The 19,187-nt window shown below is 35.3% G+C and overlaps 1 protein-coding gene across 1 annotated transcript; it reads right to left on the minus strand.

The window, feature by feature from the left end:
* Positions 1 to 1,308: 1,308 nt before the first annotated feature.
* Positions 1,309 to 18,820, minus strand: LOC123873961 (EF-hand domain-containing protein D2 homolog). Its single transcript, XM_045919082.1, has 3 exons — positions 18,384 to 18,820; positions 3,439 to 3,603; positions 1,309 to 2,304 (listed from the first exon to the last, which is right to left on the minus strand). Exons 1-3 carry the CDS (start codon positions 18,551 to 18,553, stop codon positions 2,052 to 2,054), a joined length of 588 nt encoding a protein of 195 aa, XP_045775038.1. The 5' UTR covers positions 18,554 to 18,820; the 3' UTR covers positions 1,309 to 2,051.
* Positions 18,821 to 19,187: the final 367 nt, after the last annotated feature.

Below are 19,187 nucleotides of genomic sequence, written 5' to 3' on the forward strand. Positions count from 1 at the left end.
ATGTATACAGTACCTGCTCAAAAATTTTATTTTTGAATGGCGCGAAAATATCGCGGCCAATCATAGCGCGCGTCCATCCGCTATTATTGGTTGTTGCTGTTTTGTAGGCGCGAATTATGAGCAAGATAACACGATCCTCTGTTGTTCTTGTGTTTAAAATCTTAACGTCAAACAATAGGGTATATTTCATTGGTGTACGTTGCATTATACATATATTTTGAGATCTCACTAGCCATATAGCTCTATGTGTTGACTGTTATGTCAAAAGTAGGTCCGATTTTAGGTGATATACCTAACGTGGGTTAAATCTCAAAATGTACGCACTATACCTATTACCTATACCTACGCTTAGGCCGTTTTTAACCCCCGACCCAAAAAGAGGGATGTTATAAGTTTGACGTGTGTATCTGTCTGTGGCATCGTAGCTCCTAAACTAATGAACCGATTTTAATTAAGTTTTTTTTGTTTGTAAGGTGGCTTAATCGAGAGAGCTATATTCCAAGAAAATCGGTTCAGCCGTTTGAAAGTTATCATCTCTTTTCTAGTTACTATAACCTTCACTTGTTGGGGGTGTAAATTTTAATTTTTACACTCGTGGAAGCTTCAGTTTGCGTCAAGGTAAAGTTTGCTCGGCATCTCAAATTAATACTAAGTTTAAGAAATCACTGAATAAATGAAAAACAGTTTTATATTTAGGTAGGTAGCAAAAGTTTAATTTAAAAATCACTTCACTTCATCACTTTTAATAACTTAAATAAAATCTTAACATAATAAAGTTTAAACATGCAATTAACATGTAAGTATAGTGCATACGTTTTAAAAGCTCACTCGCCATGTTTGCTCTATTCTATGTATGTATCAATAAAATTGTCATGTTAGAATTCCATAATCTAAGGCCTTAGATTATGGACACTAAAATCGTACTTTTGACCAGACAGTTGATACATAAAGCAAATAATATGGCGAGTGAGTTCTCAAATGCATTATACTTACTTACATGATTAGAATTACTCTTTACATTAATCCTATATTGTTCTAAAGTTAGGCACATTTGTAACAATTGCTCTCGAAAGCAATACCTTCCTAAAATAACTAATTTCATGACATTGTTTTACATTGAAACTGCTAGCATTATAATAATTTATGAGAGGTGTTAAGTTTTTACAGGTTTTAAAATTAATTTAATTTTGTTACATTGTATAAGAAAACTGTGCAGCAATAACCAAGTTAACATAGTATTTTTTATTATCTAGGTACTATTAATTAACAAACAATTACTTACCTATCTATCTATCGAAAACAATTCTGTGCGACTTGAGCGACGACAGTAGGTATATTTTTGCCTAAAAATAACAGATTGTTTATGTATCCCTAAAGCCATGTGGTAACAGCTTACAGACTAGATAGGCCAACAACTTAATTTTATTTTTATTGGTAAGTAGTGTATAAGGTAACTGTTCGATATTCGGGGATACTAAGGTACCTGAGTTTTATGCGTTTTAAAAATTAAATATCACTTGTTGAAGGAATGGCCGGCGATGGGTTGTTGATGATCATCGTGTTAGGTACCTACCCGAGACTTGGTTGGTCTTTACATTATGATTCTAGGGTTAGGTCGTAAACTAAGAAATGCGGCTTAACTAATAAGTCCTTAATATTCCTGAATATGCTTCAGTTACCTTAGCTAGGGTAAATCACCCAGTACTCAGCTCTTCTCCAGTAGTCGGGCCTTTACTGACATTGACGTCGATTCTGATGTTTTTCTCTAAACTTTTAGAGTAACTATATCATTATCTTTTTAGTAGGCATTGCTAGAAAGGACGTAAAATAATTTTTAAAGGCTCACGACTGGCATCTAAAGCCAATCGAGTTTTCTGAGTTAAAACCGGCAAAAAATTAAAGTCAAAGAACAGAATAAAACGATATTATTCTGATGAAAGTTAAGCAAAGTTTCAACTTGCGCTAATAGGCTGACTACTGGGTGGTCCACCCCATATTTAATGCTGATTTAACTATAATGTTCTGTGAAGGTTCTGTGAATGTCACTCCTATCACTGTTGAAATATGGCTGATTTTTCCTTAAATCTCTGCCTCCGCAAGGCTTTTTCCTCAGCCTCGCGTCGCTTTTCCTCCTGCTCTTGAATGATTTCATTGTGAAATTTATTCGTTTTCGATAGTTCTTCGATTTTAGCTTCAAAGAAATTCTTGGCTCCATTTACCCCTACTTGATCAACGTTAATTTCTGTTAATCGCGCGAATGCCTCCAGTCCAGAGTCTGTTTCAAGCTCACCCGCTCTGGCTTTTCTGTAACATAAAAGAATGACTCTTTAAATAAAGCATATATAAAAATCCGTAAAATTATTTAAGTAAACCAATCCATACTTCCAGACTTTCATTCTAATACTATAAATGCCATAGTGCGCCTATACCTATGTCTGACTGCTAACTTTTCACAGTCCAACAGTTTAACCGATTTTAATGGTAAGTACTGAGTTAGCTAATATGCCGTGGACGGATATATGTTTATTGTTTATATTATCCGGGAAAATCAAAGAGTTCCCACAGCATTCTTAAAGGCCCATCCGTATAACCGATTTATATGAAAGGTAGAGAGGTAGCTTGCGTCCCGGAAATTGACAACTTTTTATCCTGGCAATGCAGAGTCCCACGGGGTTTTTAAAAAACCGTAATCCAAGCGGACGAAGTCGCAGGCATCGTCTAGTAAGACATAAATGAAAAGTTGTTGTGTAACCATGGCTAGTTTCAATTTATTAATATTCATGTATTCTTTTAAACTAGACTGGACAAGACATATATTATGTTGGAACAAAAAATTGAGTTTCCTCTCAACTCGATGTTGTATAACCTTATTTGACGTCTAGACTGTACAATCAATAACTTTAGATATGGTTCGTCGAGAGAAACGGCGGCAGTCGGCAGACACACCTAGAGCTTGAGTTAAAGCTGCCTGTTTTGACATATTATTTGTTGGAATATCCATACTCATATTATAAATGCGAAAGTTTGCCTGTCTGTCTGTCTGGTAGCTTTTCACGGATCAACAGTTTAACCGATTTTGATGAGGTACAGAATTAGCTTACATCCCGGGGATGGACATAGGCTACTTTTTATCCCGGAAAATTAAAGGAATCTCACGGGTTTCTGCGTTTATCCAATTTGTATGAGACAGAGGAGGACAGAGGTAGCTTTCATTCCGGAAATTGACATAGGCAACTTTTCATCCTGGAAAATCAATGAGTTCCCACGGGTTTTTTAAAAAAAAACCTAATTCCACGCGGACGAATTCGCGGGCATTATCTAGTACCTATAATATATGTAGATAGTTTATTTAATTATTATCTTTGTTACTACGTAAATTGTGGTTTAAAATAGTAAATACAGGTATAATACACGTGGCTAGTCTACGTCAATACTAACCGGTAAATTAGTAAGAATTCTCGGAAGCTAATTTTGTTGTCACCATCTTCATCCACTTCAGAGATCATAGCTTTTAGTCCAAGATGCGTTTGCGGAGCGCCAAGACGTTCCATCATACGCTTCACCTCGCTCAAATCCAGATATCCGTCTTTACCCTCATCGAATCTGTGAAGACAGAAAAATAATGATTAACAACTTATTCCAGTGATAGAAGATTGATCCTAGTTAATATACATACAGTACAACTGCTTTTATGTGTGGCATCGGCAAAATTCGTTTGCGTAGAAAAACGCTACTTTACGCCGGCTATAACAGGATGAGCATTAATGAAATCAGAACTCATTGCTTGGTTTTAAAGATTTTAAACACAAGCGCAATAGAGACTTGTGCTATCTCGCTCATAATTTGCAGTGCAAAATATGGCGCCTAGGCATCAACCAATAGCGGATAAAGCCGCGCTATGATTGGCTAAGATATTTTCGCGCCATTCAAAAATAAGATTTCTGCGCAGGTACATCGGCGTAACTATTAAAGTGTACCTACTAATAAAATTATTGTAGCACCTTAGGTTACTAGTAGTACCTACATAGCTGGGTAATACCACGTAATACGTAAGGTCTCCTTATGAGAATAAGGTCCGTTATTGCTGATGTAAGGCCAGTTATTCGATAACGAAAGTATTATACGCATGTTAAGAATATTGATGGACGACGTAGACCTATTGCGAAGTCTGACTATTAAAGTTCTTAAATTTTAAGTAGATACCTACTTTTAGGCTATAATAAATGAGTAGATAACCTATGTACTTCCAAATTATTATACCATTTCCTATCCCATGGTGAACATCCGTTGTTGTTGTATCGTTTACGTCCGATGCTTTCTAATTCGATATCCGGGAGCTTAGGCGAAATTTCCGGGAAATGAGGGCTAATGTTTTTATTTCTTACGCAATCGCAGCTTTTACAATTTACAGTGGCTGTATTGTGTAGTTGACAAATATCAAGGTCCTAGGATTAGGTATATACATACTATAATATTTACCCACTTATACAAAGTAAATATTAAAGATAAGGAGGTACCTATATTATTATGTAATTTATTTTTCGAACAAATAAACAGGCAAATTAAAACCACCTGGCTGTGGTAGGGTAGGTACCTAGGTAAATCTAAAATGTTTGCATGTGGAGTGCGAACGTAAGTACAGACGTAGGTAGATGTTAAGAAAAATTACCTTGAATGAGACAATTATTATTGTGAAGACTCGTTTACTTTATGTATTCCAAACAAAGTCCTTGGAACTTGTTTTTATAATCATGTGTAGCGTCTCGCTAGCGGTTTTTAGAATCCGCTAAGTAAAATTAAAATTAGGTAGGTAAAGCTAAAATTATAACACATATTATTATGAATAATATATCTTTAGGTAGGTAGGTATATATTGTACCAGAGGTAAGTTTATATGCACAATACCTATTGAGAGATTTACCAAGTTATTATTATTAGACCATATAGACTTCTAAGAAGTTTTCTTATAATCTAGTTGGTATAAGTAACTATTTTCTGTATTTTTAGGGTTCTCTAGAGAGAAATAATGAAACCCCTTCGTTTTTTGTTCGTCATATGCTTTACAGATAGGTACCTATCTATGTTTGTCTGTCAGGACCTGTCAAGCCAATCAAAACCTATACGGTAAGTAATCGTGGTGAAATTTGCCAGGTAGGAACCTAGCAAATCTAGCAATGTCTGAAAGCCATAAGCCAACTAAAGGGGAAAATCCGAAAATCGTGAATTTGTGGTTAAGTAGGTAAGTAACTACAAGAAAAAAAATTAAAAGTGTTAATTAAGTAGGTATATCTACCTAAAATATCTAGTCTTTATTATTGTTAGCGATTTCATAACACCGTCTAAAAATAACTATTTTTACTGCACTCTTGACCGGTTTTCCGACGTTAAAAGTGGAAACGATGCAGAAAGGTCTGTAATTTTCCGTCGTAGGTAGATTGTTTTTTTTTTTGCATAAAGGAAAGCTATTCTCATTAAAATTGTAAAGAACCGTAAAGTATCCGATGTCAACCAACAGCCTACATAAAACGTACCTACCTACTGTAGGTATGAAGCTGGTACTGCATAGAGTATGTAGTACTATGTATGTACCTACCTACTTGCGGCTATTGTATTATACCTATGTACATAGGTATAATGCATTCAGTAGTAAAACGTAATGCTAGTTGCGGTTTACACTTTACAAACTGCATTGTCCGGAGGCAAGCCGTTTTCAAACAAGGAATGTGCAGAGCTGTGGTGCTGAGTGTGACTGTGCACTAGAGGTGTCAAATATGGTTACATTTACATATCTTAATACTAACGCTAGTTACTTAAAAATATTGAATATTTTTTACGATAGAATATATTCCTAAAAAAAAATAAAAAAAAAATTGAACTTCCCTTCATACTTTTACAGGCTTAGGACTGTCTAGTTCACACACTAGGCGTACTTAAAAGTTCATTTAGGATCACTTTGTTGTCTGTCTATTTGTCTGTCCGTCCGTCCGTCGTGTCTGTCAAGAACCTAGACCTACAATCATGAAATTTGGCAGGCAGGTAGGTCTTACGTAGCCTAGTAGTCACCTGTACAATGTACATTCTAAAACAGATTTTTATTTAATTGTACTTCCCGTTCACCTACAATCATGAAATTTGGCAGGTAGGTAGGTCTTATAGCACAAGTAAGATACTATACCAAGTGGAGTATCATATGAAAGAGCTTTACTTGTACATTCTAAAACAGATTTTTATTTATTGTTTCATACGATAATGATAAAACTTTCATACGGCTGAATCGATTTTCTTGGATTATAGCTAAGAACACTTTCGATCAAGCCACATTTCAAACAAAAAAAACTAAATTAAAATCGGTTCATTAGTTTAGGAGCTACGATGCCACAGACAGATACACACGTCAAACTTATAGCGCCCCTCTTTTTGGGTCGGGGGTTAATAAACAACTGAACACTTGAAAAGAGCAACCGCCGAGTTTCTTGACGATTCAAAAGCACTTGTAAAATGTAAAAGTTTACTTGAATAAATATACCTACCTATATTTTATAGTATATTTATTAGTACAGCTACAAGGTTACAGTTACAAAAACAAATAATAGGTTCTCGTTGTTAGCACCCTTCCGATACAGAACCCTGAAAAACATAGAGAAATCCCGAACTTAAGAAAGTAGGTACAAGTTTGTCAATAGGTACATTGAAAATATTATTAACTATGTCAATTGAAATTATTTCATCACGCTAAAACAGGTACAAAAATCTAACAGGCCAAGCACGCCGAAGCTATAACGGACACTTGGATTCTATGGCCACCTTCCAGCTCCATCATGAGATTCTGGATATGATCTATATTCACTCTAAAGTACTTGTCAAGGCAAATCCAACGAGACCAAACACGACCGAGTTACCCTGTTCAGAAGTTGAGAAATTTTATGCCCACCCGGTTCCATCATCAAACCACCGATATGGTACCATAATTATTGCATTGTAATCGAAGTTAAATATCTGATTACTGTTTCAAATTTCAACTCAATCGGTTAGAAAAACTAATCTGAAGTTGAGTTGCAAGAATTAACCACATAAACACTAAGTAGATAGGTATTTACTACTTACTACTTAAAAAGAAAACATAGTAGCTAATTCATACGTGTTATAAAATAATGCACATATTTCCAAAAACATCAACTAGCACTTTACGTACCTATACCTACTACTAGCACTTTACCTACCTAACCTATAAATAATAACTAACGCACGACACAAATCTATCTACGAAAAACGAAACAATTAATTATCCACATTCAAAATAATTATCGACACTCACGTTGACAAATAAATAAACTGCAGTCCTGATTTAATAGAATACGAAAACCTAGATAAATAATTTATTCTATCGCAGTATTCCACATTCGAACCAATCTCGGGTTAGATAGGCAAAATACTAAAAATGATGTAACAGTTACGCAATATCCAATATTTTTATTATTACTGTTGTGACTTGTGAGTTGTGACGTAGGCGTAGATCGTACCTGTATCTTTAGCAAACGCCTCGTCAAATTTAAAAGCAATTCTAATGCTAGTAAGAATTTCTATTTTTTTTAAATTAGGTACTATATTTTGTAATCAATATGGGGTTTAATGAAAATCTAATATCCTGAATATTTTTCTATATTGAATATGTATTATAGATAAATTATTTTTTGACACCACTACTGTGCACCTATAGAATAAGTATAAATTAATTATAACACCCCCGAGAAGTGAAGGTTACAGTAACTAGAAAAGAGCTGATAACTTATAAACGGCTGAACCGATTTTCGTGGATGATAGCTAAGAACACTCTCGATCAAGCCACCTTTCAAACAAAAAAAACTAAATTAAAATCGGTTCATTCGTTGCGCTACGATGCCACAGACAGATACACACGTCAAACTTATAATACCCCTCTTTTTGGGTTGGGGTAAATAAAATATAAGTAAACATCTAATAAAATAAATAAATGATAAAAGTAAATATTAAATACCTAGTCTATAACTACGTAGGTACTTGTGTACATAAAAACCGGTCAAGTGCGAGTCGGACTCGCCCACTAAGTGTTCCGTACCATCGTATAAGATACACCTACACACTATGCACTTTTGACTTGAATGGCGGTCACTTTGAAATTCGCCATCTTTGTTTTAAGGGTTCCGTACCTCAAAGGGAAAAACGGAACCCTTATAGGATCACTTTGTTGTTTATCTGTCTGTCCGTCTGTCCGTCCGTCCGTCGTGTCTGTCAAGAATCCTATAGGGTACTTCCTGTTGATCTAGATTCATGAAAGGCAGATAGTTAGGTCTTATAGCACATGTACAGGAATAAATCTGAATATTTTTTCGTATAAAGTGTAGCCTGTGTCACCCGGACCTTAACGACGAATCGATTGACACCTCATTCATCAAAATCGGTCCAGTAGTTTAGGCGCTACGGTGGAACACACAGAATCTGGATACAAACATACATACCCTCCCACATACATACCCACATACATACATATATACATACATAGACTGCTAAATCATAACCCTTCCTTTTGACTTTGCCGCAGTCAGGTAAAAAGCCGGACATTATGAATCAAAAATTTTACTATCACATCCTTTAAATTATTTTTTATATCTACTTACCTATTAAATATGTATTTATGACGAAAGTTGTCAAGTGAAAGCGAAAGTATTGTATAAGAAACACAAACTTATATTAGGCAAATATAATTATTTGTAAGTCGTTATATATTTTTAACAGAAATATCCCATACTTGGATCATCATTTTTATGTGGGTAGGTATTCTTACTCGTATCCAAATAAAGGCAACTTCTAGGGCTGTCATTTTAGTTATATTTTATCAGAGGGGTGATTGTCTAACTCAGTGATCAACACTAAATGATAGCCACCAAACTACATTGCTGCTTTACTGAGTGTTATTAAAATATTTTTGTGTAGACAACCTTTAATGGATTGAAAATAAATGTCAAGTGTTGATCAGTAAGTTGACTAATTACCCCGCAGTTGATTTTTAGGTAGGTGCGTTACGAAAAAGCAAAGTTGTACAAATCAATATTTATATTCCAATTCCATTTCCATTCCATTAAGCTCATTGATCAAAGTTAACAAACCCCGACTCTTGCAATTGCCACCCATTTTCCCCATTAACGTCAACCGTAACCTAACTTTAACCACCTGATACGCAACTGGCCGTAAGTAGCCTACACAAAATACATTTTATATACCTATTACTAGCCTTGCCCGCGACTTCGTCCGTCTATAAATATAGTGCCAATAGCACTCGAGGACAACGAACTATCCATCAGTGAAAGCATTTTTTTTAATATTAAAATAGCGCGCAAACGAGCAGACGGGTCATCTGATGTTAAGTGTTTTCGAATCGGATCATTAGTACTAGACCCCCTACATCCAAACTTACAAACTTTGCCTCTTCACGTTTGTGTAAACCTGTGGTTTAAAATAATAAAATCATTTCAAATTTTACCTATGTACCTAATGCAAGTTGGACAAGAATGGGAAATAACTCATATTTGATCAATCAGTACCTATACTCAAAAAACTTAAAACATGGTGATTGGTGGGCAACCCTAGCAGTGGCTTATCCCTTGATTCCTACTACATCAATGCGTGAATGATCATCGTTGCGGGAGTCCCGAGTCACGATTCACGCCCGAAGAAAGACATTGTTTTTGTTATACTCGTACCTACTCGTTCCTGTAAAACCGTGCGTCGATACAGTTCGCGAATCGCGTCATTGCGGTCAAATCAAATAATATAATGTAGGTACTTAACAATATTCGTGAAAGATTAATGATATTGATTCATACGCAATTGAACAATTGTGAATAGTAATAGCTAGGTAATCTGAGTGCGAATAATACACCCTGTATTATTAATTAAAAGGAATTGCAGAAATCTGTAATAGGTACATTTTTAGTCTTTTTGTCTGTCCGTCCATCCGTCCGTCCGTCTTGTCTGTTAAGAAAACCTACAGGGTACTTCCCGTTGACCTAGAATCGTGAAATTTGGCAGGTAGGTAGCTTATAGCTCAAGTAAAGGAATAAATCCGAAAACCGTGGTTAAATCATTAAAAAATATTAAAATGTGTTTCAATTTTCAAAGTAAGATAACTATACCAAGTGGGTACTATATGAAAGGGTTTTACATGTATATGTTAAAAAAGATTTTCATTTATTTTTATCCTTATTAGTTTTTGATTTATCATGCAAAATGTCGGAAAAATTACCCGAGTACGAAACCCTCTCGGTGCGCGAGTCTGACTCGCACTTGGCCTGTTTTTTTAATGTTTGAAAAGCTGGTTCACCCAAATGCGTACCTTAGTACATAGGGGTTGGAGGGGAATATTTTGAAAAGCTATAAATAAACTTTTTCAAATTCTATTTTTCATTTCATTAACAATTTTTGGAATAGCCCACATATGTTATACTATTATGTATGACAGATATTATGACATAATAGTAGAACATAGTATACCTACGTGGGCTGTTACCAATATTGCAAAACGAAGTAGGTAGGTAGCTATGAAACGAAACTATTTCCCAACAAACTACCTGTATTGTTTATTTCCAATTCTAGGCTGCATTTAATTTTTTAATCGTTATAACGACCGAGATTCTATTGCTAGATTTCGTAATTGTAACAACAAAACAGATCTAAAAATCGCTGTTACAAATTATTTGAAAACATGCAATCCTTTTTTTCCAACAATTTTGCCTTTTAGAATCATTCATCTTCGATCTTGATTGTTAGATGAGAAATCTTGGATTACGATCAGAAAATTCTTAATTAATACTTAATTAATAATAATAATTACTATATTATTATATGCCTAAACTTTTTTTCCTTAATATTAAGTATATTATGTACATACTAAATATATTTTTTATTTATTTTTTTAGTTATTAATTTTCTGAGTACTTAATCCTCTTTATATACCTACCTAAATCTTTTTTTGTTTGTGTATATTTTTCAAAATAACATAACTAACTATTTTTTCAGAGGTCATCCTAAATGCGGACAAAGGCCTCCCCTTTCTCTTCCAGTAATCCCTGTTCGCGACCAGACTGTGAAATAGACTTCGGGGAAACCTATTATTCAATGATTTTAGAATAAAAAGAAGTATTTTTATTTTAATACTAGCCGATGCCCGCGACTTCGCCCGCGTGGATTTAGAATTTTCGAAATCCCGTGGGAACTCATTGATTTTCCGAGATAAAAAGGTAGCCTATGTGCTAATCCAAGATATTATCTATCTCCATTCCAAATTTCAGCCAAATCCGTCCAGTAGTTTTTGCGTGAAGGAGTAACAAATATACAGACACACACACACACACACACACACGCACGCACGCACGCACGCACGCACGCACGCACGCACGCACGCACGCACGCACGCACGCACGCTCGCACGCACGCACTCACGCACGCACGCACGCACGCACGCACGCACGCACGCACGCACGCACGAACGCACGCACGCACGCACGCACGCACGCACGCACGCACACACACACACACACACACACACACACACACACACACACACATACAAACTTTCGCCTTTATAATATTAGTGTGATCATTGCTATTATTATCTAGGTAGGTAGAGGTACCTACCTGATATGAGGTGATGAGTTAGAAAACTAGACTCTCTAGACTCCTATTGGATTTCATTACACAATATGTCGTCGCAATATTTATTACTTATCAATGAATGCTGCAGCAATTTACCGAGCATTGACATTGTACATACTTAGTTCGGTAAGTACCTAAACCTAGGTAACTATTAACTAGGTACTTATCTACTTAACTAGGTACGTACCTACTTATATTATCTTTTTTAGGGTTCGTACTTATCTTCAGAGAAAAAATTGAACCCTCAGGTATACCTACTGCTTATAAGATCACTGCGTTGTCCGTCTGTCTGTCAAGACCCGTCAAGGGAATCAAAACTGATGGGGTACTTCCCGTTGTTGACCTAGAATCATGTTTTTATCAAATTATCAAAAAAAAATTAAATGTGTTCAATGTTCATGAACAAATAATAATTAGTAAGTAAGTACTTATTTTCAATGTTCAAAGTAATATAACTACCTATACAAAGTGAGGTATGATAATATGAAAGGGATTCACCTGTACATTCTAAAACAGATTTTTATTTATTTTTATGCATTCCTTATAGTTTTTGATTTATCGTGATTCGTGGCAAAATTACGAAAAAAATACCCGAGTACGGAACCCCTCGGTGCGCAAGTCTGACTCGTACTTGGCCGCTTTATTTCTTAAAAAAAATATTGAATTTAATTGATGTATATTTCAAATGTCTACGTATTAACTTGCACTTCTACCTAAGTAAAGAGGCGATTAGATAAGTAGGTACTAGGTAGGCAGGCTACAATCTACAGTCAACAAAGTTATAGTTTAAAGTTTATCCAAGCTAGGTAAACCCCTTTCATAATATGATACCCCACTTGGTATAGTTATCTTTGAAAATTGATTTTTTTTTAATGATGACAAATTCGCGGTTTTCAGATTTATTCCTGTACTTGTGCTATAAGACCTACCTACCTGCCAAATTTCATGATTCTATAGGTCAACGGGACCCTATAGGTTTCCTTGACAGACACGACGGACGGACGGACGGACAGACAGACAGACAACAAAGTGATCCTATAAGGGTTCCGTTTTTCCTTTTGTGGTGCGGAACTCTAAAAAGGAGGAGATTCTCAAATCGTCGGAATCTTTTCATTTTTATTTTATCTTGACGTAGGTATCTAAGTAGTAAGAACTCAATTAATATCAAAGTATTACACGAAATAGATAAGACATTTCCGTCGAGCAAAGGAAATTATTACTGTACCGACCTATAGGTACCTAGATATTATAAATATTATCGGTCAGTGAGTGAATAGTGATATCGGCCACTCATTTTAAAACATTAACTTAATAAATAGGTAGATAAGTACCTATCTACCTATACAGGAATAATATAATATACCTACCTACGTAAAAATATAGGTATTTAGTATTTACATTTTAGTATAAAACAAGAGTGAATAGGCACCTTCTAGGTAAACGCGTCCCATCTTAGACCACATCATCACTTTCCATCAGGTGTGATTGTGGTCAAGCGCTTGCCTATAGTGAATAAAAAAAAAAACTTACTAAAGTTAAAATACATGTTACCTATTACCTATCTACATACAGGACAGCAATAATACTTACATACCTAATAGAGCTAAGTAAGTTAAGTAAGCAACTAATTAGTAGAAGAATGTATTTTATTTTATCGTCTGAAAAGTATGTAAAGGTACCTATTAATTATATGACACATAAACTTTTATTGGCTGAGATTATTTGATTTGTATAATTAACGACATTTTCAATATTATGATTTGATTCACGTATGACTCATGGTCGGTGACGATTCCATTTTATTGAATGACAAATCGATACAAATGAACACACTAGGTATCCTTATTTGAGAGAGAGCCAGATGGCCTCAATGAAACAAAAAATTTTATTTTTGTAAGATGGTACGGAACCCTTCGTGTGCGATTCCTACTCACACTTGACCGATTTTTAACTGACGCGAGGGTTTTTAATTGAAGTCAAGTAACATAGGTAACCTACCTAGGTAGACATGCAAGTTATTGCGAAGCAACGCTAAAAATATAAGTTTACTTACGATTACAAAACAAAACACATTACGCTGGATTTATCTTTTAAATTGTGTAAGTACTTATTTACTTATACTTATAAATTAAAACCAACATAACCCACGTTGATAAGATAATATTAATCTACGATATTTATTATCTGCTTACCTACATAATTGCATAAAATTATATTTGAACGCTTTGTGCTATATTATATCATCTTATATAAAAAAATTGCAAACAACTAAAAAATACTACGTTGGGCGCATATTGTAGTACTCAAGAAGTGACCTTAAGACCTTAAGTGAAAAATTGCCGGATGATATTGCCGGAAGTTTCAAGGGGGGATTTATTATAATCCTTCACGGTGGGCTACGGATACCATGCGATTTGAATGACCTGGATATGTCTCGCCTCTCGGTATATACTAGTTGTAATGTAAAAATCTCTACCGTATAAGCTATTGCGTATTCTGGGGTATAAGTAGGTATAGGTAGTTAGGTATTAGATAGACCTACCTATCTAATTTGGTTTGATTTTTTTTTATTCCATTACAAGTTAGCCTTTGACTGTCTGGTGTTAAGTGGTGATGCAGGAAAAGGTACATAAAATCGTCCCAAATCAAAACCAGACTATCTAGATAACATACCTACTGCTGCTGTCTACATTTATCTTATCAAGGCTCAACCCCTGAACTCTGGCGAGCAAAAACGGCGAAATCATTGCGATTAGCAACAAATTAGCAACAATACCTTTTATCTCGGGATAAGAAATGTTCGTTGCTTCGTAGGCACATACGGAGGTTTTGAAAAGATCGTATTAATTACCTACCTACCTACCTAATTATTCATTTATTTATTTTGTTTATAAGACTAACATAACAGATTAAGTAATACAAGCCATCAAAAAAACTAGTCACTCTCCAAAAATTCAATACCTACATAAAGTTAATACCTATTCAGTGGGCAGTGGTCACAACTCACAAGGCACACAGCATTGATTTTGTCGCCTGTTATCTGACCGGCCGCCACCGCCCCGCCATACTTCCTGCCTAACACCGTACTTTATTAAATAAATAAAACTGAAATTTTTATCATTGTTTGACATCAGTTTAACGGCTAAGTACATGGAAACCATCTACCTATTAGTGGCTATAGTTTAAAATACCTAGGTATTTTTAGAAGGCAAAAGTTACAACGGGTAGACCTACAATGTAGGTACCTACATTCCATATCTATGATGGAGAAATCTACGGGATTTTGGATAAATCTGTCCTGTAGATTTCTCCGACATCAATGGCCATCTCTATTTCCGTAGACAGGCAAGTGACATACCTGCCTAGGAAATCTCTATGAAGTAAATTATTAATTATTCATCATACTATTGTAAAGAATGAATTAAAAAATGTGTACGAACTACGAACTCATCCCTGGAAGAGCATAAAACACTATCTTACACTTACGAATCATAGTAAAATACTAATACTTAATAGTAGTACCTACTTAATTGATACTCACATGAGTAACTAGTGTACTATGACGTGTAAGATGTATGGCTTTAGTGGTTTAGGTTAATAGTTACAAAGCTATGAATCGGCGCTGACTAATAGTTGACACTCTATTATGAGTAGGTAGGTATAACAGGTATTCCACTGTACATAACTCGTAAACGTGAGCAATTCGCCTACTAAGAAACCGACCTTATAAAACTAGCGATATAAATCGTAGGCACATACCTACGACCTACGTACTTGCACTTGTTAGTTGGTTAGGTAGTTTACTTAGGTAGATACCTCCATAATATATACTTTTACAGAATTTTTCAATGTTACACTTTCATTGTTTCCGCCCTTAGAAATCACTACTTTCAATCATTCGAGGAAGAACATAAATGATCAGACTTGGGCGCGTTTGGAACCCTCGTAGCTTTAGTTTTAAGTTACGTAATTAATTATCACCACTATATCGTACAAATTTAACAATTTCGACCATCAAAAGGAGTACAATTGTACCTACTAAGAATAAATGATTTTGACTTTGACTTTGACTTTGATCACTAAATAGTTAATTTTTTTACACAGTCAATAAAGTAAATTCATCACACACGCTTATTATGAATGGTGGTATAGTTTGTTTGTTTAGCGTTTAAGAAAAATATTTTTGTAATTGAGGAGATACGGGAGGGATAGATACGGGCGATTATTTGCGTAGAATAATAGGCTAAGTCAGACGTGGTTGTCGGTTTTAAAAATAATATTAAGCGGGCTTATTTCTTTTTCAAAATTTGAGATAGGTACATAAACAATGATAACTACTCGTATATAGGTAGGTAACAGTATATAGAAAAGTTCCTGTGTGCACTAAAATTCAAGATTTGTAAAGTAACGTTACGAAAATGATGAAAACTAACACTTACGCTATTTTTAACCGGATTCAAAAAAGAGGAGAAGTACGTAAAGCAAAAATCATTTAAACTTATAAGTTATAGCACATCACGTAGGCCTTTTGTCATTAAATTATAATCAATGCTGTTTCAACATTCGTAGTCATAACAATCAATATTGAATTTTCGCAGTAGGATCTTCCTCATTGCTGAATACTAAAAATCGCTTCATTTCAGCATGTAGGTATGTACCTAAAGATAGGAATTTAAGAGGGGTCTTTCCGTCACTCGCTCCATACAAACGTAGTTCCAATTTCATTTGAATACTAAGCAACCAAAGTCCATGAAATTTTGCAGACATATTCTAAAAACTAATATCTATGCCTGTGGTTTTCCAGATTTCTGTTAAAATATTCGGTTTCAAAGTTACGCGGTCTTAAAAATTTACATACAAATCTTTGAGCCTCTGTAATTTTAAAACTGCATATTTTTAGAAAAATCTAAAACACCACAGGCACAGATATTAGTTTCTAGAATATGTCTGCAAAATTTCATGGACTTTGGTTGCTTAATATTCAAATGAAATTGGTACTACGATTGTATGGAGTAAGTGACGGAGAGAGCCCTGTTAAGATATCGCTCCAGTTATTAGAACAATATTCAACTTCATATAAACATGTGGACATAAAAATAATTAATAGTCGTGTGTTCGTAGACATAAGACAAATTGATGTCCATGGGGGTCATAACAATTTCGGCTAAATTAGGGCGCCTATGTGGAACATACTAATATTTAAAAAAATAGGTCTCAAATGAATCCAGTCATTGTTCTTAATGAGAATGAATAGTATTTTTGTAAAAAGTATACGTACACACAATGTTTGATGTGTTAAGAAGTAGTTAGGTAGGTACCTATTTAACAATATTTTAATGGTGGTATTACAACGAGTGATATCTCTTTTTACGAGAGTTAAATTAAGTCTGTATGTCTGTCTGCTAGCTTTTCACGGCCCAACAGTTTAACCGATTTTAATGGGCACAGAATTAGCTTAGGTACATCTTGGGGCCGGAGATAGGCTAGACACGGGATTTTCAAAAAACTTAAATCCACGCGGACGAAGTCTTCCTTTAATATAATCAAAGCTGTCTCTCAATGACCGTAAAGCCTGAATATCATATGCTGAATATACATCGATGTCGAATACCTACCGGTAGGTGAGTAATAAAAGTGGTTTCTGGCACTTTTTAGGGTTCCGTACCTCTAAAGGAAAAACGAAACCCTTATAGGATCATTTTGTTGTCTGTCTGTCTGTCGGTCCGTCCGTTAGTGCGTCCGTCCGTCGTGTCTGTCAAGAACTTTACTGAAGAGCTTTACCTGTACATTCTAAAACATATTTTTATTTATTTTTATGCATAATCGTTTTTGATTTATCGTGCAAAATGTCGGAAAAAATACTCGAGTACGGAACACTCGGTGCGCGAGTCCGACTCGCACTTGGCCGGTTTTTTAAATAACAATCAAGACATCAAAATGCTATAATTCTGCGTGTGAATTTTACAGTTATCTTATTAAACAGGTAAGTAATCAAATGAAAGTTATGATGAAGTGAATAATAGCTCTCATAATAGTGAGGAATCTATTATCTGCTGTCTCCCACGACGCGACGGGTCACCACTCACCACTCACCAGACACCATATTACAGTTTAATAAATTACTTACACTTAAATCATTCATTGAAGAAACTAAATTAGTCTTTTTTTCCTACTTTCACTAGTTAATTAAAATACCGTGATGTTCGTGGGTAATGACAGCTATTCATAAAAGGTCAATTGAAATAATTTGTGCTATTTAGATAAAAATTAAAAACCAATCATAAGTCTTCCAATTAAATCAATATTTGTACTGATTCTGTTAAAATCAATTAGTTTCAATTAGTTAATTTTAATTAAAGGTAGAAACCCGAGCCCGGAAAGGCAACGTAAATAATTATCAAGCAATCATACCTATTTCCAAATTCGGGTAGTCAGCCAATGAGGTTAATAAAATTGATTAAGTGGGTGGGTACACTACCAACTTAATTAAATGGATAGTGATAAACCAAATGCAAAAGTTTTATTTTTTAACTGAATCATTTGCAATAAGGTCTCAAGTTAAACAACATCGGCGAAAATGCAAACACCTGTCAGGATAATAATATGTTGACCACTCGCTTGTAAATATCTACTTACAAGGCAGGCATTATTTCTTCTGACAGGCTTATATTTAAAATTAAATTCGGCCTGCTTACTTGTTAAACGTGTCCTCGTACTGTTTTATTTCCTTCCTGGAGAACTCGTGAAATTCTGTATACACGTTCACGATTTTATATTTCGGCTTGATCTCAACACCCTCTTCTAGTTTGTCGTTTATCGCCTGCCTTCTCATTAGGATGCCACTGAGTTCCTCCGTAGCTGCCATAATGGTGTAATGCGCGGGAAAAAACGTTGAAAAAAAATGTGCTTTTCAGTGAGGTATGCTGTGAACACGGACGATCTCACGTACGACTTTACGAGCACTGATGATGGCGGTTTTGGCTCTGCCGCAGTCGAAACTCGGCACTGGCAGTCAGTGCGTCGCACTCTGCACGCTGCCTCGTATCACAATCAAGTCGCGGGGGACGGACGGATCGACTTGCGAGTTGCGACGCGACTGTGTGCCGCGCACCATACAATCTTACTAATCTTACCGCTATCGATGCAAAATAAACATTCACTAAGGATGACCTTCGATCACATACCAATACACAAACAACACGAAAATGTAGGTTTTAAGCTAGGGCAATCTGTCTGGACTAGAAATACAAAAATGGTCTACACTCTACAGGCAGCCAGTCGTGAGAGTTATCAAAGGTTGAAGTTTCAAGGGCGTAGGTCAAGGTTACGACGTATTTGCGCACATTCGATTAGAAAAAAATCTGAATTGAATACGGGAAAGCATCTATAAATAGGTTCACTAATTTCACGTAGCTTAGGTAGATACTAGATATTTAACAATAAAATAAGATCGTAATAAAATATATATAAGGGGATAGGTATCATAATCAGCGGAGTTT

Source organism: Maniola jurtina, chromosome 17 (assembly GCF_905333055.1).
Source record: "Maniola jurtina chromosome 17, ilManJurt1.1, whole genome shotgun sequence".
Lineage (NCBI taxonomy): Eukaryota > Metazoa > Arthropoda > Insecta > Lepidoptera > Nymphalidae > Maniola > Maniola jurtina.

Bases quoted from the DNA above. Each gene is read 5' to 3' on its own strand.
- LOC123873961 (XM_045919082.1), bottom strand. From the start codon at position 18,553: ATGGCAGCTACGGAGGAACTCAGTGGCATCCTAATGAGAAGGCAGGCG. The intron at 3,604-18,383 runs GTAAGCAGGCCG...CTGTCTTCACAG, and splicing joins TACGAGGACACGTTTAACAA to ATTCGATGAGGGTAAAGACG. The intron at 2,305-3,438 runs GTTAGTATTGAC...TTTATGTTACAG, and splicing joins GAATTCTTACTAATTTACCG to AAAAGCCAGAGCGGGTGAGC.